Raw genomic sequence first — 20866 nt, 5'->3', positions numbered from 1 at the left:
CCCCCCCCACTTTGGCTCTTCTTAGTGTTTCATTTTTGACTTCCAGTTGGAGAAATGGGCAAAAGAGAAAACACTTAAATGTTTTTCTCAAAAATCAGTAGTGAACCTAGAAAAATGACTTCCTAGGTTTTTATTTCTATATCCAACAAAACACCAGTGCAGACTTCACCCTAATTAGCACCAACAACATGCACAGTTCTTTGAGTTTTTCATTTTTGCCTATGGGGTTACTTTTTTTTCTTAATCTTGCTAGGGGGTTAATACTTTCATTAATCTTTTCAAAGAACTGACTTTTTGCTTTGTTAGTTTTCTCTACTGTTTGTCTATTTCTATATTATTAATCTTGACTTTACTGTTTCCTTCTTTCTACCTATTTGAGTTTATTTTGCTTACCTTTTACACCTTTTTTTAAAAATGTTGTATTTATTTGAGAGAGAGAGTGTGAGCATGAGCAGGGGGAGGGGCAGAAGGAGATGGAGAGGGAGAAGCAGACTCCCCCACTGAGCAGGGAGTCCAATGAGGGGCTCGATCCCAGGACCCTGGGATCATGACCTGAGTCAAAGGCAGACACTTAACCAACTGAGTCACCCAGGCAACCCCCTTTTATACCTTTTTAAGTTGGAAATTTAGGGAGTTGGTTTTAAGCCTTTGTTTCTAATGTAATAATTTAAAGCCAGACATTTCTCTCCAAATACTGATTTAGTTATATTTCACAAACTTAACACATTATTTTCATTTTAATTCAATTAAAAATCTTTATCAAGGGCGCCTGGGTGGCTCAGTCGTTAAGCGTCTGCCTTCGGCTCAGGTCACGATCCCAGGGTCCTGGGATCGAGTCCCATATCGGGCTCCCTGCTCGGCGGGAAGCCTGCTTCTCCCTCTCCCACTCCCCCTGCTTGTGTTCCTGCTCTCGTGCTCTCTCTCTCTCTGTCAAATAAATAAATAAAATCTTTAAAAAAAAAATCTTTATCAAATACCCTGTGATTTCTTCTCTGATCCACTGGTTAGTTAAAAGCATGTTATTTAATTTCCAAATATCTAGGCCTTTTCTAAGTATCTTATTATTATTACTTCCTAATTTGTTATTAGTTTTTAGTTCATTTCTGCTGTAGACAGAAAACATGTTCTGTAAGATTTAAATCTGAAATTTATAGAAACTTATTTTATGACCCAGTTTATGGTGTCCCTTGGTGATATATGGTATACCTTGGCAATATCCCACGGGCACTTGAAAAGAATGCATATTCTGCAGTTGGTAGGTATAGTGCTCTTCAAATGCCAATAAGGTTAAGCTGACGGGTAGTTTTGTTTATATCCTCTATATCCTTACTGATTTTTAAATCTATTATATCAATTACTGAGAAAGGAGTATTAAAATATCCAGGTATGATTGTCTCCCTTAAGTTCTGTCGGTTTTTGCTTTGTGTTTGTTGAAGCTCCGTTACTAGTTCACATATATTGATGTATTCCTGAGGAATTGACACTTTAACCTTAGGAAATGTCTTTTTCAGTATTTTGTAACAATGTCTAAAGTCTACTTTGTCTGATAGTTTCTTAGGCTTACTGTTTACCAGGTATACTTACTCTATTTTTTTACTAACAACCTATTTGAGTTTGTAGACATAAAAGTGCATTTCTTAAAAAATGCCTATAGTTCAGCCTTACTTTTTTTAATCCAGACTGATTTCTGTTTTTAATTGGTGTGTGTAGTCCCTTTGAATTTAATGTCAGTATTGCTCTAATTGAGTTTAAGCCTACGATCTTGCCAGTTTTATTTTATCTGCCACACATATGAAATAGGATGACTAACCATCCCAGGAAACACATCGGTCCCAGGCATACTGGAAGTTGGCCACCCTCAGATCACAATATGCATCCTTACCTTATTGATTTCTAATTCGAATTAATTTTGTACCTCTTCATATAAAATGTAAGAACCTCACGTATAATTCCACTTACCATCCCTCCTCCATTCTTTTTGCTACTGCTGTCTTGGATTTTACTTACATATACATTACAAATTCCAAACTAAAAATATAATTATTTTTGCTTTAAACAATCAAGTGTCTTTTAAAGAAATTAAGAGAAGAAAGAAAAAAAATTTTTAATATGACTCATTTACTTACAATTCCTGGTATTCTTAATTCCTGCCTATAGATTTAGTCTACATTTGGTATCATTTCCCTTGATATTTCCTTGGTATTTCTTATAGTGCACGTCTGCTGGCAGTGAATTCTCTCAGCCTTTGCTCGTCTGAAAATGTCTATTTCATTCTCATTTTTCAAAGGCAGTTTTACTAGATATTGAATTCTGGGTTGACAGTTGTCTTTTGCCCCCTCTAGCACATTCAAGATAGTCTCCCAGTCTTCCAGCCAGCAAAGTTGCGGAAGAGAAGTCATCTGACATTCCTATAATTATTTCTCTGTGGCTAATGTGTCTTTTGTTTTTGACTTTTTAAAGATTTTCTCTTTAACTTTGTTTTCCATCAACTTGACCATAATGTGTCTGGATGTGGTTTTCTTTGTATTCACCCCACAGACTATTTGTTGAATTTCTTGTATCCAAATTTGGAAAAATTTCAGCCAATATCTTCAGATATTATTTTCTACACCCCTTGCTTTTCTCTCTCAATCTCTCTCTCCCATCACTTGCTCTCTCCTCCCATCCAGTCTCCCCTCTTCTCCTTTTTTTTCTCTTTTGGGGCACTAATACATGTATGTTAGACCACTTGATACTGTCCCACAAGTGACTGAGGCTCTGGTCATTTTTAACTTGATTTTTTTTCCTGATGTTTTACTTTTCAGTTCTAGGATTTTCATGACTCTTTCTTTTAATTTCCATTTAAGTGCTAATATTTCTTATTTGTTTATTCTTTTCGTCCATCTTTCCCTTCCAGTCCTTGAAATATGTGTAATTGCTATTTTAAAGTCCCTATTGGCTAAATCTAACAACTTGGTGACCTCAGAGTCTATTTTTATTGACTACCTTCTTTTTTAAGAAAAATGATTAAGAAAATCATTGGTCATATTTTTCTATTTCTTTGCATGTCTAGTAATTATTGATGGCATTCTGGATATTATGGGTGATATGTTGTAGGGATTATTTTGCCTTCCTTCAAAGGGTGCTGAATTGGGGAACCTGGGTGGCTCAGTCCATTGAGCGTCCAACTCTTGATCTTAGCTCGGGTCTTGATCTCTGGATCATGAGTTTGGCTTTGCATTGGGCTTCATACTAGAGTGTACTGGAAGGAAGGAAGGAAGGAAGGAAGGAAGGAGGGAGGGAGGGAGGGAAGGAGAGAGGGAGGGAAGGAAGGAAATAGAAAGAAAGAAAGAAAGAAAGAAAGAAAGAAAGAAAGAAAGAAAGAAAGAAAAGAAGGAAGGAAAGAGAAGGAAAGAAAGAGAAGGGAAGAAAGAAAAAAACAACAGAGTGCTGAACTTTGTTCTGACAGACAATTACTATACTGGAAGATCTGTATTTTCCTGTCAGGCTTGATTTTACGCTCTGTTAGAGTGATTCCCTTTTGAATTTATCCTTAGTCCTAGGAAATGGCTAGAACTTACTCTGAAGACGTGGTCTTCCTCTGATGTTAAATGAATGCAATGACGTCTCTACTCTAGCTGGATCAGGACTCCAACATCTACCAGCACTCTAGGATGTCTAGTATCTTTATGCTGCTGTTAGCAGCATAAACAGACACTAGCTGTCTTCTACTAGGCTGCTAGCCCTCTCCATGGATCCACACAGACTTCTGAGGTCACCCTCTGTGTAGCTAAATCCTTTCCGGTACCCTGCTCATACATTTCAGTATTCTGCAGCCCCATCTCTCATCTCATCTCCTCAACAAAGCAAGACTGCTCTTTGGGCTTTCCCTCCTTGAGTCATGGTCCAGAAATTTCTCCCACACAGAAAGTTAGGGTAGCCATGAGTGTCCCTTTGTTTGCTTCCTTTCTCCTAAGAACCATAATCCTGCACTGCCTGTAATGCAATGCTTTAAAACAGCTAGTTACCTTATATATTTTGTCCAATTTTATAGTTGTTTATGATAGGTGGGCAAACTCAGTAGCAATTACTCCATTCTGGCCAGAAGAAGAAGTGACATTACTTGATTTTTATAAGCTTTCATTTTGTTTTAATAAAAACTTTGAATTTTTTATGGTGCTGCAAAGCAAATTGAATTACGACTAACATTCACAGTTCAGAGATCTAATTTCTCGTGTTTTTGCAAGGCTATCACATTCCCAACTGCTACAAGTTTTTTCCCTCTCACATGTCCGAATATTTCTCTGGGACATTTGTACCTGCTCCTTCCACCCGTACTCCCAGTGCTTCCCTTCTCATATCAACTTAGGCACCCTACCCCAAAGTTTCTTATCATCCACATCTTCTAAAATATTCATCTCAAAATTTGAATCCCCAAAATCCTTAAGGGCTTTTAAAAGTCCACTGTCCAGTCGTCATTTGTATATTATGAAAATGCTTCTTGAATCTGTTTATATTTTCATTCTAAGCCATATTTGGGGAAAAGATCTCCAGTACATAATTCTTTTTACTTTTATGCATGTTTGGAATTTTTTATGATAAAATACAGCAAAAACAAAAAGGAATTTCTAAAAGTTCACGATTAGTTCTCTCTCATTTGTCCTAAAACTCTTTCCTCCAAGAACTAAGTCATGCCCTTTGGTTCCAAATCTAGAATTTGATGAACAAATCTGACCTCCAAGATTACTTTCGTTACTGTAAAAACACTAGCCCCTTTCCTGCCATCCTTTATCTTGTCTGAAGCCTACTATTTCATCTAGTCTCTCCTCATTGGATAGCTCCTAAATCTGTGGTCGTTTTTGTTGTTTTTCTATAGAACCTTCAAATGTCCTTTATGCCTCTTCCTGAAGCACAGTACCCCCAGCTGCTCCTGATACTCCAGGAGGGCCTCCACGAAGGATACGTACAAAAGAAGAAAATAAACATCACCCAGTAAGGAGGTTCTGAGTTTACCTTGAGGTCCTCTTTGGCTTGAGACACATAATAGTGAGAGAAAAAATATCCAAATTATGTTCTCTGCTGACAATGCAAGCCATTGGCACTTGATTATTAAAAGATAGATTTAAAAACCTACATATATGGAAACTAAAAAACACATTAAAAACACAACTGGAAACTCCCTCAGTGAAATATTTATGAATTTTGCTTAAACCTGTAAAAAGCTCACAGGTAGTTAATGCCTCAAATTTATGCAAGAGATTCCAGAAGACTTTTAAAACTTCCAGACAGGGGTGCCTGGGTGGCTCAGTTGGTTAAGCGACTGCCTTCGGCTCAGGTCATGATCCTGGAGTCCCGGGATCGAGTCCCACATCGGGCTCCCTGCTCGGCAGGGAGTCTGCTTCTCCCTCTGACCTTCCTCCCTCTCGTGCTCTCTCTCTACCATTCTCTCTCTCTCTCTCAATAAGTAAATAAAAGTCTTTTAAACAAACAAACAAAAAAACTTCCAGACACATTGGGCTGGGAATCCTGGCTCTAAAACTCCCCGGTTGGATCAATTTGGGCAAATGATGGAAACTCCTAGAGCTACAATTTCTAGTCTGTGACGCAGACATTCCTTGGTTTGCATGACGTTTTCCCTGAAGTGTTCACCTTGCAAATAACTCTTGAAGCCTTTTCTGTTCTCACTTAAATGGGCTTCAAAACCAACATCTGTCGGTCCGATGCCACAGTCCCATCCAGCCATTCTGTCATAATTTCAGTGTTGATTTCCTTTTAGAAAATATAAAAAATAGCTTAGGAGAGGCCGCAAAAGTGCCAGTCCTTAACACACACCCATGTGTACTCTCAATTCCCCAAGGAGAATCCAAAAGAAAAATGAGCCACAGAATGTCTGTAGGGCAGAAGACACTGTCTGCTCTATGTCCGTTGCTAACTCTTTCTGATCCTTTTCTGCAAAGGCCAAGGAGGGATAAATCTTCCCTGCCCTTAAGGCTGAGGACCAAGGAAGAGAGAGGCTTCCTCCAGGTGGCCTGGCAGGGAGGCAAGAGAAATGACAGCATGCCTGCCTATCTGTGCAGGGACATATGAGCAAAACCCCTTTGCCTTCCCCCACTGGTGGATCTCCATCATAAGGATCCTCTCTCATCAGCAAGATCTAAGACCCAAACCAGCCAACAAAGCAGTAAAACGCCCCATCGAAGCAGTAGGTATCCAGCAGCCTGAGAGAGGAAAAACTATTAGATCATATACCCAAGGAAATAAAACTGCTAGAGGAAACAGACGGAAACATTAGTTTTAAAAAATTACACTTAAGGGATGCCTGGGTGGCTCAGTCGTTAAGCGTCTGCCTTTGGCTCAGGTCATGATCCCAGGGTCCTGGGTTCGAGGCCCACATTGGAGTCCCCGCTTGGCGGGAAGGCTGCTTCTCTCTCCCACTCCCCCTGCTTGTGTTCCCTCTCTCACTGTGTCTCTCTCTGTCAAATAAATAAATAAAATCTTTAAAAAAAATTACACTTAAAGCACACAATTGCATTTGCAAATAAATAATATTAGTTGATAATAAAACATAAGGTTTCCCAATAAAAAATTCAGAAGGTAAGTTAAAGGAGAAATGCTCACTGCCATTAAGACCTGAATTAGTGGTCTGAGAGCAAGCAAAAATGTGAGAAGAATGGAAATCATGTCAGAAAAGATAAGAGATTTGGAGAATATATTTAGGACACTTAACAAGCAAGTAAGAAGAGTAACAGGTAAATGATAGGAGTTCCAGAAAGAAAAAAAAAGTGAGGAACGTTAAATAATAAAGCTAACAAAACAAAACACAAAACCTGCGATTAAAGAAACAAACAAGGAAACTTTGATTTGAGCAGAAAGACCCGAGTCTGAAAGCTGAAAGCTACATTGATAAGAAATCACAAGGATGTAGGTATATCCTGGTAAAAGCCCTCAATTCTAAGGATAACTGGAAAATCTTAAAAGCTCTTAAACTGAAAGAACAAATTACCTAGGGGTTGAAAATGCATAGCCTCAAGTGCTTTTATTATTATTAAAAAAATGAGACAAAATAAAAGAACTTAGAATTCCATTTAAGAAACTGAAAGAGACCAATTTTTAAAACAAAAGAAAGGAATAAGAGAATGAACATAAAAGAGAAAGCAAACAAACACAAAAAGAGTAAGGATAAGTAAATGCAAAAGTTAATCTAAAGAAGATGGATAACAGAAGAGCTAAATCTCCAGAGCCAGATGAGAAAGAATTGTCAGAGACAAAGTAAGGAATGAGAGAAGAATGCAGGAGAAAATTTAAGAATCATAAGAGAAGGCTTATCTCTCTAGAAGCAAATATATGGCAAAAGATTTTAAAACCTTGAGGATAATAATGACTTTCTGGTGAGATACAAATGACAAACTGAACCAAGAAGAAATAGTAAGCTTAAGTAGACCCAATTATGGCAGAAGAAATGGTGGTAAAAGAGCTACCACGTAGACAGGTACCAAGATTAAATGGGTTCCTGGAGTGGTGCTATCTAATCTCTAAAGAATGGATTTTTTCAATGCTGTTCCAACTAGTTCAGGCCAGAGAGGAAATATAGAAAGCTCCCAGTTCATTTTATGTCATCAGCCCAACTTTAATGCCATTGCCTGATCAAGTAGAAAATGGGATGAAAAAATTATAGAGCCATTATCACTTTCAAATAAGATGCACAAAATTCTAAGTAAAATACTAGCAGATATTATCAAGTTCTCAAGTTAGGTGTAATAAGATCAAGCAAGTGTTACTAAAGGAACATGGAAGTGATTCACTATTAGAAAACCACCCTCGAGGAACGTCAAGACAATCTAGTACATCAACCAACTAGGGGATAAAACCCATAGAATCATCTTAAAACATCGTGGAAAGGCTTTGATAAAATTCAACAACCATTTCTAATAAAAACTCATAATTAAGTAACACAACTTTTTGATCTACTGAAGACTACCCCCAAACCAACCACAACTGTAATCCTAAATGATAAAACAACAGGGCCCTAAATTATTTTCATTAAAATCAGAAGCTAGAGCGGGATACCTTGTTATCACCATTGCTGTTTATAGCACTTCTGTTGTTAAATAACTGGCATAGGCATTTGAAAAGATATTAAAACCACACTTTTTGTTGATGATATCATTGTACACCTAGAAAGCCAAGAGACTCCAGGAAAAAAAATATACTAGATTACTTAAAGAATTTTTGGGTAGCATAGCAAATATTAAAAGATAAAACAGTTGTCCTCTAGCCAAAAGTTCCTAAATGAAAACAGGGGAAGTCCTACTTATAATAGTGACAAAGTATATATAAATAATGGGAATATATATAAAAAGTTCACAGGATCTATAAGAAACTATAAAACCTTATTAACTAATAGTTAAAGATCTGAACAAAGTTGAATATATAACATTTTCTGGTTTGAGAGGCCTTAATATCATGAAAAGTGTGAATTGTTCCAAAACCATAATATAAGCCTACTTGAAATTTTTTGAAGATTTTATTTATCTATTTGAGAGAGAGATTGAGCAGGCAAGAGAGAGAGAGCACAAGCAGGGGGAGCAGCAGACCTCCCCCCTGAACAGGGAACCCGATGCAGGGGCTGGATTCCAGGAAATTGGGATCATGACTGGAGCCAAAGGCAGATGCTTAACCAACTGAGCCACCCAGGTGCCCCCAAGCCTAGCTGAATTTCAGTTGGAATTCTAAAATGGTTTGTTGTGTCTAAAATATCCTAAAATTTATATGGATAAGAGGGTACCCAAAAATACCCAAGAAAAACAAGAAGAAAAAAAAAAAAGAAAAAGCAAACTGTGTGTGGTTAGGAAGAATAGGGATATTGGAAATATCAGAGGGTCCTACATCATCAAGGTAATCAAATGAATATGGTGTGACATGAGAATAGACACACAGATCAATGGATAGAATACAGAACCGGAAGTAGATGGCCCTACGTATGAGAATACATGTAAGATGGATTAATACCATAGTTGTAGATGGATATATTACTAGCAATCATACAAGAGCTCTTACAAGAAAAAGGGCATATTGTCATGCAGGAAAATGAGAAGATGTGAACAGACAGTTCACAGAAGACCAACTCCAAATATAACAAACACGTGGAAAGATGCTCGAAAGCACTAGTAGGCAGGAAAATGCACATAACACTAGCAATGGGCTGTCACTTCATACTTATCAGACTGGCCCGATAGAAAACTAACACCAATTGCTGGCTGAGACGTGGAAAAAAGAAAAAGATACTCTCAAACATCAGTGGTGGGAACTTTTTGTGTTGTAAAACTCAAACAACATCTCATAAAATTAAACACATTTATACTCTCCCAACTCCGCAATCCGAATCTTGGGAATCTAGCCCACAGAAAGAAAATCACCCATTAATTAAGGAAATATATAAAAGGTATTTCCTGTAAGATTGTTTTTAGGAAACAACTGGAAACAGAAAGAATGCCTTTTGCAGGGAAACACCAAAGGGAAATGCGCAGCCATTAAAAAAATGAATAGAAGTTCGGTCAAGGGACTCGGAAGAATTTCTGCAAGACGAAGAAAGTGTTCAGTGGTAAAACACGTAAGAACGAACAACAACAACAAAAAATCCCTCGTGTGTGTCATGGATGTGTGTATCCATCTGGGTTATGTGAGGAGGGAGGTAATTTGACCTTGACACAGGTCACATTGGGGGTGTGCCTGTGCTGAGGGGGGGTGGGGAAAGCTGCTTTGGAGGAGCAACCCTGGGATGAGGTCTGTAGAGAACTTGCGACCTTTATCCTGGCATTACTATTAGCTGTAAGAAGAGCAAAAGTAGACGTTTTGAGTTCGGACTCCGTGATAGACAGTATTCTTTTCCTTCCCAGAAGCATTTTTCTTATTTCCATCTGAATTCAGAGGGATGGTTTTTTGTTTTCACGATCCAATTCTCTTAACTTTTATTTCAGAACTTGCCATGTTGGAATTTTACACTCTTTCCCTAGGTTTTTATTTGGGTTTAAACTTGGGTCTGGTGCACATGGTTTTTTAAAGAGAGAATGATGGGTACTTTTGTTTCCTATGTCCTCCTAATGCTGTTCAGTTTTTTTTGTCGTTGTTGTTCATACTTTTAGCTACAATATAACATGTTTCTACCAGCAAGTTTTACCAATACTCAGATATTCTATCCTGGATTGTAATTAATAGGTGAGAATTGATTGTCCTAAAGGTCTGTTATTCAGTCTAGGAGACTCAGGGAAGGCTACCTGGAGGGGGTCTGTGACACACAGTAGGCCCTCAAATATTTGCTAGTGAGGACACTTCTAAACTGACACCAAAGGGGCAAGTGGGACTTAGGCAGAGAACTGGGTGAACAGATAGGTTATTCCAGGCAGAGGAAATACTACTGATGACAACTGGCATTTATAACAGGCGGCGTTTATTGAGACAACTGGCATTTATATTGAGTTCACTAAAGTAACTCGCTAAATAGTTGGCGTGCGTTAGTTCATAGACTCCACACATTCACCCATTATCGCCAATCTCAGGTGAGGAAACTGAGGCTTAGATTCAGTGGCCTGCTCAGGAGTCAAGGCCTCTTAGAATACAGTGAGAGATGGAACGGGAAATCAAACCCCAGTCTGTCTGTTGTCAAGGCTGCGCTGTCGTCGACTGCAGTGTGCGGACTCCCCTAATAGCAGGTGTAAGAGGATGCATTACGTCTCCTTCATGTATTGGGTTCTTAACAGCTCACCCAGCCATGACCATCCTACCTGTTTCACATTTCACTACCTGAAAGAATTTAGTGACATTTTCACACCAGGACATTTGTGCACTTCGCCTTCTAGATATTTTAGAAAAATGTTCAATGAAATAATTTCCTGCATTAACCTGTAGGTGATCCCAGTATTAATACTATTCTGTTCAGAGAAATATCAATGTATTCTATTCTGCTTTTAGAGGTTTTAAGGTACCTAGCTCTCCTGAATAAGGAAAGCATTTCCCCTAAGGTAATTCAATAGTTAAACCATCTTCTTCTTTAAAAGTTTTTTTTCCCCTCACAAATCTAGATAATTTTTATGTAGTTTGTCTTCATTAAGACTGTTCTTTACCTACATATGACTTATCTAGCACTAAATGGTGAGGACTTCATTCTACTCAGAGTGAAGATAGCCAAAACTCTGATTCATTTTCATCTGTCTTTGGGATCATTTGTTGACCAGGAACAGAAGCCCTCTTATACTACCTAAAGAAAAATAAAAAATTTACCTTAAGGACACTAAAATACCTCACAGATCCTAAAGGAACAAATTTGATTTGCGTCTCAAAAGAGCTAGGAAAAAAAAAGTCAGGAACCTCCATTATTCTGGAATCACGCATCCTCTATTTCTACTTCTTTCTGTGTTACCTGCTTTATTCTTTCCCACATACATCAATCAGCCTTTTCTATTTCATCACACGAGGACACCTTGGCAGTTTTGGATGACTCCCAGGTCCATGTACAGTTGAGTTCGACTCTGAGCTCCTTGGCTGAAGTGATCTGAAGGGTGGATCTGATTGGTCAGTGGCCACTAATAAATTGCCTCTCCCCACACCCGGCCCTGGTCTACATAACTGTGATCAAGAGTGTGTGGGACCATTTAGTATACAGTATGTAGAGCTCTCCTTCAGGGCCTTGGAGGGAATAAATGTCTGAGAACAGTGAGTGGGATTAGAACGAGCTGCCATCAAAATCAGAGCCTACAGATAGCAGTAACAGGAGCAGTACCTTTTTATTTATTTTATTTTATTTTTTTTAAAGATTTTATTTATTCATTTGAGAAAGAGAGAATGAGAGATAGAGAGCACAAGAGGGAAGAGGGTCAGAGGGAGAAGCAGGCTCCCCACTGAGCAGGGAGCCCGATGTAGGACTTGATCCCGGGACTCCAGGATCATGACCTGAGCCGAAGGCAGTCGCTCAACCAACTGAGCCACCCAGGTGCCCGGAGCAGTACCTTTTTACATAAAATCAGCCAGGATTCTATTTTCCCGTTCAACTGGATATATACAAACGCAATGCAAGTAACTTGAAGATCCCTTTGTGGAATGTTGCTAAGTTCATATATCCAAGTATGACTCTTAGGTAAATGTTTGATACCCCCAAATGATGTAGTCTATAAATAATAGTTTCTTTAAATTTTCCATTTCTGATTTTAGGATGAAATTTGACATGGACCTTAGTCATAGACTTGCGATTTGAGGACGACTCTTAATTTAAAAATTAGCCAACTTCCCTGGCAAAGGAATGATGAAAGTGAATGAAGAGAACAGTGGAAATCTGAAGCTAAGTATAGATTTTTTTTGGATGGCCTGTAGATGTTTGTCATGGTCTCAGCTCACTTGCCATTATTAGCATGGGTAATTAATAGTTGGCTGGCTGGATTTCCTCTTGTTCTCAGGTTCTATCACCTTTCAAGTGAATTTAGTCAGGGCTGATTCTACTAAATCGATTTCTAGCCTAAACCCCTGGTAACATTCCAGAGAATGGCAAGTGAAGAACAACCAAAAACAACAAAGTGGCATCTTTGTCCCTTTGCTGTTTCCTACTGTGACAGCTCACCTTGGGCCACAACACCTGCTTGTCCGTGGTGATAATTTGATATCACTAGCTACCCTAATGACAGAGTCCAGTGTGTGAGCTTAGGTGAAAAATATGTCTCTAGTACCTTTCATTTCTATGTTCTCATGTTTTCTGTGCCTTTTAATTCACCGCCCCCCCTTTTTATTTCCATGTCTGCAGCTCTGTCTCTATATTCTGTTCATTTTCTATATTTTCCTCCTAGATTCTTGAGGTAGGTTGTTTATTCTAAACTTCAGCAATCAGTGAGCTATTTGGGGAGTGATTGATTTTGCTAGTTTACTTGCTGTACCCCTTAAAGCACAGCCCTCAAGTGGAGGACCTGAAAACAAACATTATGGAGGAGATTTTGGCTTTAATCACTTATACTACCTTTCGTGTATTAGATATATGCCACAAAATTCCACAGAATTTTATTCAGTTAAAAAAGTTGCAGTTAGCAAAACACACAAACAGGCTACTGTAGACTGAATGTTTGTGCCCCTGCATCCCCCTCCCCAGCTGCCCCCATACATAGATTGAAATCCTAATCTCCAAGGTGATGGTATTTGGTGGCGGGGCCTTTGGGAGGGGATCAGGTCATTAGAGTGCAGCCCTCATGGATGGGACTAGTGCTCTTATCTAAGGGGAGAGAACTCCCTCACCCCCTCCCTCACCATGTGAGGACAGGGCAAAAAGAGAGCCGTCTTTGAACCAGGAAGCCTGCTCTCACTGAATTTGCTAGCGCCTTGATCTTGGACTTCTCAGCTTCCAGAACTGTGAGAAATAAATTTTTATTGTTTATAAGCCAGTCTATGATATTTTCCTTAGAGCAGCCCAAACAGACTAAGACACAGACCTTCGTCGTTTCAAGTTGAGGCATGTTCCTAGCACCATCGGACGTCCCTTGTCCCCTACCACCACCCCCACTCAGCATAGGCAACGTTTGTGCACCCAACTCTTGTGTAGGTGCTTTTACTATTAGTGCCTTTTTATACCTCCAGCTTATCCTTCTGGTCATACCTGTTAATGCATTTGAACACAAGATTTGAATATTTATTTGTTATCAAATACCTAATATTGTGTGACTTTCACAATGGTACCATCCCCTTATTACACATACTCTCAATGCTGCATTATCATTTATAAAATACAAATCACCGGGAGTCTCATCGACACCAAGAGCTTTGGGGTACATCTTCAGGTGCAAGGACATATATGTTCCTTGAACAGATGCTTGTGCTTATTTATTTTTATCACTGTCTGCCCAAGCTGAATCAGAGAGCAAGAGAGCATCTGCCATGCTTCTTCTTAGGTAGATGCCCCAATAAGCAGCAATAACTCAGAAAGCCAGCAAATGAGTACATTTCCCGCTCTCACTGGAGTTCTAATTTATTTGATGTTTGTAACTTGAAGAGAAGGGAGGTGCGGCCTTGCCCAAAGCCTGAGAAAGCAGACTAGATCTCTTTTGGAAGTAGAGGCAACATTTCATGGTTCTTTGCATTTCCCTCACATTGCTCATTTTCCTTTGGAAACTCCTTTTAGAAGCCCCTATCTCCCCCATCTCATGAAATTCTTCAAGGCACAAAGAATCCATCTTTAAAATATGGCTGTAGTTCATCCTTCCAAAAACCAAGCTAGATCCACATTGACCCACAGTTGCCAGCTCAGTTTCTGTGGAATCAGAAACCTCCGATGATACAACTTCCAGTTCTCCTGATTTTTTCTTCCTTCCTTCCATCCTTCCTTCCTTCCTTCCTTTCCTTCCTTCCTTCTCCCCTCCGTCTCTCCCTTCCTTCCTTCCTTCGTTTCCTCCTTTGCCCACATTTCTATTTCTCCACATTACCTCTTGGACTGTCAATGCCTTAGATTTGCCCATGGGGAGCTTGGTGGACGGCACCCAACACCGAAGAGCTGGATGCCTCTGACTTTGAGCTGTAACTCTCCAGGTCCCTAAATTTCTTTCTTTGAGATTTATTGCAGTGAAAGGTTACTAAGACACTAATTCTCAGAGTATGACTGTATTTTATTCTAGGTTCAAAAATTACCATGGCCTAGTATGTACATATCTATATCCATGTATCTTAAAGATTCACAACTTGTATGCAGTATAGACTTGAGTTTTAGATCAAAATGTATTTAATAGATATTTATTGTGTGTCTTCATGTACCAGGAATTAGAATACAGTGGTGAAAAAGACAGAAAGGTCCCTGGTCTCCTGGAGTGGGCATTCTAGGAGCAGAATAGTTCCATAATTCATTTACTCCGTAAGTCAGAGAAAATAGTGTTAGAAACTGGAAGAGAATAGGTATTTGCCATGGTCTGCAGTATACATACCGTAGACACTGAATTGAAAAAAATTTCCATCACAAAATATTTCTGATCAATTATTTCTATTCAGGAAATACATACTCCTTATTTTCTTCAAATTAGAAATTACTTTTTCTCTCTTTTCTTTGAGAAAGAGATAAATCTGTTGTTATTCAGTGTCTCTATCCAATTTCTCATCAAACTGCCCTATTTGTAGCTTCCCAACTTTAACACCCCTAAGCTGAAATGGAGCCTATAAAATGATTTAGGGGCTTAAACTGTGTGTGAGGTAGAAATGGTATTAAAGTGTTGCATTTTGGGGTTTATAGGGGTCTTCCTTCACTCTTTATTTTTATTATTTTTTTGAAGGGGGGTTTAGGGAGGGTGGGAAATACTCTCACTGCACATTACATTTATTGTCTCCTCTTTTAAAACACAATTTTCATGCAGTTGTGACTTACGACCAGTTCACAATGCTTGTAGGCATCTGTGAAGTTTGTGTATGTTTTAACAACTCTCAAAGCAGTTTCTTTCTACGGGTCTACTTCTCACAGGCAGAAAAGCTAAATTACGAGTCCCGCTGTTTCACCGATCTCTCGCCCGAAGAGTGAGAGTGGAGAGACAACATAGAGAAGAAAAGAGCGTGAAGGAGAGAAGGAGGGAGAAAACGAAGGAGCTCTGGAGCGCTGGTGCTCTGATTGCGGACCAGCAGATCCAGAGCGGCCACAGAGCGGAGCCACCGGCGCCCACTGGTCCCCGAAGCTGCCAATCGGGGCGTAATCCTGTAGGAATTTCTCCCGGGTTTAGCTGGGAGTCACACTGCCGCCTCCTTTCCCCTAGACGCCCGGAGGAGCTGGGGAGAAGCAGGCAAGGGAGGGAGGGAGGGAGCGGGAGGAGGAGAGGAGGAGGAGGAGGAGGAGGAGGAGGAGGGGAAGGAGGAGGAGGACCGGGGGCGGGAGGCGGTGGCGGGAGAGGAGGAGGGGCACAGCCGCTGAGCCACTAGCCCGGCTCGGACGCGCTTCTCTCCAGATACTCCGGGAGCTCCAGCCGCGCGGATCGCGCGCCCTCACCGCTCTGCCCCCAAACTTCAGCTGCAGCTACATTCCAAGCCATCTAATTTATTCCTCAAAACCAGCAACTGAACCGCGGCACTGGGAAGGAGTCCGCGGAGGAGTAAAACATCCTCAGAGCAAGAAGAGCTCGAGAGAGCAGCCTTCCCGGAGCAACAACTCGGCTTCGGGAGTGCAGCCACCAACAAGTGAGAAGGCGCCGCATTCCCGGGGCGCAGCCGCGGGCGGCGGGAGCAGGCGCAGGAGGAGCCGGCGAGCACCCCGGAGCCGGGAGCCCCAGTGCCGGGAGCTCCAGTGCCGGAGCCCCAGCGGCGGTCGTTGCGGCTGCTCTGGCCTGGATCTCTTTGCACCGGCTGCGCCGGGCGCTAGGCAGTAGGCTTCGTTTCGCCCTCGTTGCAAGCGGCGGCTGGGAGCAGCCGGTCCCGGGGGAATATGCAGCGCGCTTGGATCCTGCTCACCTTGGGCTTGGTGGCCTGCGTGTCGGCGGAGTCGGTGAGTGGACTCGGAGGGGGGAGCGCGAGCCGTTTCGGGTGCTCGCAGCCATGGGGAGTCCGCACTGCCCGCGGAGAATTGGGGAGCGCCGCCTGGGGGATCCCTTCCCCTCGGACTTGGCGCTCGGCCCCCGACAATCTACTGGGACAAATGCGCTCGCTCCCCCACCCCTTTCCCCCTTGCCTTTCCTTCCCGCAGAAAAGTGCGGCTCGCCGGAGTTGCCGCGAGGTCCCCGGGGATGAGGGCGCGAGAATCGCAGTTTTGTCTAACCGCAGAGGCCCCTGAAGTCACTCCCAACTTCTTCGCCGTCGCAGGGGTCTTGCGGCGTGGCCCGAGAAGGACCTAGGGAAAAGGGTGGCCAGAGCGGCCGGAGGAGGGCCAGCGAGGGAACCCGCCCCCTCCGCGCGCTCGGCGAGACCCAGGGACAACCTGGAAACTTTGGGGTCCCCTCCTCCACACACCATCCCCCACGCTAGCTAGCTTTCCTAGTCGATTGAATGCTGGTAGTGAGGAGATGGGGTCCCGATTTCAGAAACCTGAGAGTGTCCGGAGAGGAAAGTTTGCAAAAGTTCTTTTGTTTGATGTTCTCGGCGGCTGGGGCGAGGTAACAGACACTTCGTGGAAAGGCTGACTACCCCCTGAGGCCCAGTCCCGGGTACCGCGGGGGCGGGGGGCGTGCACGGAACGCGCCGGAAAATGCTGGGGCCCCGGCCCCTGGAATCCCAGTCCTGCGGCGCCCCTCTCCTGCCTGAGGGGCGCAGGGCGGCCCCGCGGGCCCTCAGGGGCAGGAGGACATGTTAATACGGGTTGCACTGGAGTGGAGCGTGCAGGGCGAGGCGGGGTGCGGGTGACGCCAAGCTCGGCCTCGGGTCGCCGGGCCCTTCGGGGACCGAGGCTTCTAGCTTGCCACGCTTGCCCTCGCGGGCCCTGGCAGGGGTGCTTCCGAGGCCCGGAGGAGTCCCTTCGCCCGCCGGGGCGGGCTCCGGGCACCCCGCCTCCCTTCCCAGCCGCGGCTGCGGGAACTTGGGTTCTCCTTCTTTGGGTTGCCTTTCTGAGGCTGGAGCTGGTTTTCCTGCACCGCCTAGTGAGCGCCCTCTGAAGGGAACTGCCTCCTGGGCTTCTTGTCCGTGGCGGCCCCTACCTGGGCGCCCCGAGCTTTGCATGGCTAGGTGGAAGCCCAGCACTCCCGGTTCTGTCTGCAGCCTCGGCACCTTCTGGAGCTTCGGTTAGGGAGCGCAGCCGTTTCTGGCCCTTCTGGTTGCCATATCTCCTCCCTTTGCCACCTCCTGACTTGCCCAGGGGTGGTTTTGTGAGTTTTCCCCACTCGCCTTTGGAATATTACTTCCCTTCCCCTTCTCTCCCCCTACCCCATTTTTTTGGAGTTGAGGCAGTTTAGGAGTGGAAAACCTCTTAGGCACTGAGCAGCAGATGGACATTTTTCATCCGTGTGGGAGCCTCTGTGTGTGCTAGCAGGTCCCCCAACGTTCCTTGAGATTGAAGAGCGGGTAGAATTGTACACTGCACAGCATAGATGAGTATTTGGGTGCTTGGGCCGTAAAATAGAACTCCGAGCCTTATCAGTAGTTCTCTTTGGCAAATGATCGGTTTCTCAGTTGGGACTGGTAATCTCCCAGCCAGTTATGAACTTTGGCTCATTGTCCACAGAAAGGGAGAGATTCTCTGTTTATTTCAGAAAAAACATGATTGCTCATCTTGTTGCAAAACAGGGGCAAAGGGAGAACTCCTAGGGTTTTGAAGAGAAGCCTGCATGAAAGGCTGTACAGGGTTAAGGAAGTTCTTTTATCGCTGAGTCTTGTTGAGGATTTGCTAGGAAGTGTTACTGTTTGGGGTTTCTCCAGAATGTCTCTATCTTCTGGCTCTCCGGAGTTTTGCATAAATCTGACAGTGCTCTTTAAGGAAGCTTTTTGCCTGAACTACTCTCCTCTCTGGTGACACCTTTCCCCTGAACTCTGTCTTTGCGGTTCTAATATTTCTCATTTCTGACCAGGTTTAGATGCTTTCACAGCGAGCTCCTTCACTGTGGTAGATACTCTCTTCAGTAATTGGAATATCATCCAAAAGGTGATTAGATATTTTTAAAATGTCAATTTGGACACTTTAGCAGTGTTTTGTTAGGCTGTTTCAAAGCCCAGGATGGCCACTAGTCCATTTAAATTACTTTTTGTCTCCATTTGATGGCTAGCAGCCTCAACTATGTGAAGTTGAAAGACTTCATTTTTCAACATTTAGCTGTTATAGCACGTTATTTCCAGGACCTCTTATTTTAATGTGAAAACGACAGCTGTTTCCTGGGAGTTAGAAGTAGTGGTCTCCCTCTGCCCCTCTTCCCTCTCGTGCTCAAGAAAAAAAAAAAAAAAAAAAGAAGTAGTGGTTGTCCGAGCTCAGAGTCTGTGTTTAAGAGGAAAGGAAAAATTTCTGCAGTTAGTGAATTCTTGAGTGTTACACTAAGCACAAAGGAAGGTGTGTGTGTGGGGGGGGGGGGCGCGGCACAGAGGTTCTTGGGAACGAAGGCTCCAAGCTGACTGTGAAAAGAAACTGGTGGCCCTTCCTTTCTGGATGCTGGAGAGAGCAGGGACTGTTCATGGTCATGCATTCATACTTTCCACCAGCAGGTTAAGGCTTTCACTGCGGGAACACCATGCGAGGGGAAGGACTGACTGAGTGTGGAGGTAGTGATATGCTGCTGTTTTTCGATCCATTTTTTTTTAAACGTGACTGTTTAGCTTTAGGAATAATACATTGCACAGTGCTCTAAACACATAATTTGAACTGGAAATATGTTTAAGAAAAGGGAGTGTTTTGAACTAAGGGAATTTTATACACACGTTTCAATATGTGTAAATTAAAAGAAACTGTCAAGTCATTTGGACTCATGGGTTACCTCTCAGTGCATTATGAAAGGCAGGCTTTGGAAAGTTTGCATTAGAAAGAAAAATAAGGGGCGCCTAGGGGGCTTAGTCAGTTAAGCATCTGCCTTCAGCCCAGGTCATGATCCTGGAGTCCCAGGATTGAGCCCCATGTCAGGCTTCCTGCTCAGCGGGGAGTCTACTTCTCCCTCTCCCTCTGCCCCTCCCCCTGCTCCTTCCCTCTCTCATTCTCTCTCTCAAATAAATAAATACAATCTTTTTTAAAAGAAGAAAGAAAAATGAAATTGGGACCACATAACCTTTTTCAGTTCCGTAAAAAAATATATTTTGGCTGTGCTGGTAATGAAATAAATTACTTTTGCTAGGGAATTTTATAAAAACCTCGGCCGTTTCTCTCTTAGTTGGATATTAGCAGTACGTAGACATCATTTAGGAAAGAAAAATACTGTAAGATCAGGCTTGCAAAAGACGGATGTCCTAAAAGGAATTAGAGTATGCCCTCTGATTCCTACTTCTGGGACCTGGTACATCTAATTTTGAAGGACTGTGTAACATGCTTACTCACATGGCCCCTTGAATAATCATGAGTTTGGAAAGGATTTAAAAAGATCACCAAATTTTTTCCCGGGCAGGACTGATTCTCAGCTCTCCAGAAGTTCCCAGAGACCTGACCGGTCAGCCGCAGGTGGCCCGGAGTCTTCTCAGGTTGGCAAAGCCCTGAGGCTGAGCCAGCCACACAGAACACAGACAGTTCTGTCATTAAGGTTTATAGGGAGTCTGGTCAAGCCACTGTGTTCCTGGCATGTCGGCTGGCAGTGACCCAATAGACGGTGTGAGGAATGTCCTCCGAGTTTAGTTTCTCACAGCACTGTCCCTTTTCCATTGCCAAAAATCAAACTAAATACTCTCACCCATCATTTTCTTCTCACCATGGAAGAAGACCTGCCATTTCTACCACCATCAACGGTACATTCCGGTATCTCAGAATCACCCGATTCTTTCATGGAGCAGAAGCCAAAATAAAGTTTTAGAGAGAGAAAAAAAGCAAGAAGTGATGAAGAAGAGCCTTTGCTGAAAATAAGCTACTCTTGTTTACCTTTTTTAGTCAGTTGGACCAGTACCATCATCTTAATTCTAATCTTTTGGAGTTGAATCTTGATGACATCCTTGACTCATTCTGCTTTGTTGACTTCCACGTTCAGTGGACTGCTAACTCCACCTACGTGTGGTTCATTCCACAAATACACTTCGGCACCTACTACGTGCCTGGGATAAAGCATTGAGCAAACTGGGCTTAACTCCTCTGTGTTCTTGCAGCTCACATTCTAGTGATCTAGGTAGCTTTCCCTGTCAGTTTTGTCTTTCTTGGGACCTGTGCCCTTTCTTGAGACCTGTGCTTTGTAGTTGCTCTTCCTGGTCCAGATGTTCACCTACTGTTTGATTTATCCTGTACCATTCTGATGGTGTTCCCATGGTCCGCAGACCTCCGTGTTTCTTGTTACGTGGCATGGAGTCTAAATAT

General features: G+C 42.6%; 1 protein-coding gene across 1 annotated transcript in view; it reads left to right on the top strand.

Moving 5' to 3' along the window:
• Nucleotides 1–15895: 15895 nt before the first annotated feature.
• SDC2 (syndecan 2) overlaps nt 15896–20866 on the top strand; it is a 94176-nt gene continuing 89205 nt past the window's right edge. The window contains exon 1 of the mRNA XM_028112417.2: nt 15896–16456. Within this exon, the coding sequence (XP_027968218.1) occupies nt 16397–16456 (60 nt within the window). The 5' untranslated portion in view covers nt 15896–16396. The remainder of the gene's footprint in view (nt 16457–20866) is intronic.

Source organism: Eumetopias jubatus, unplaced genomic scaffold, assembly GCF_037043125.1.
Source record: "Eumetopias jubatus isolate StellerSeaLion01/CBP00866 unplaced genomic scaffold, mEumJub1_p1.0 scaffold_4, whole genome shotgun sequence".
Taxonomy (NCBI): domain Eukaryota; kingdom Metazoa; phylum Chordata; class Mammalia; order Carnivora; family Otariidae; genus Eumetopias; species Eumetopias jubatus.
This window is presented reverse-complemented; position numbering and strand designations above follow the sequence as displayed.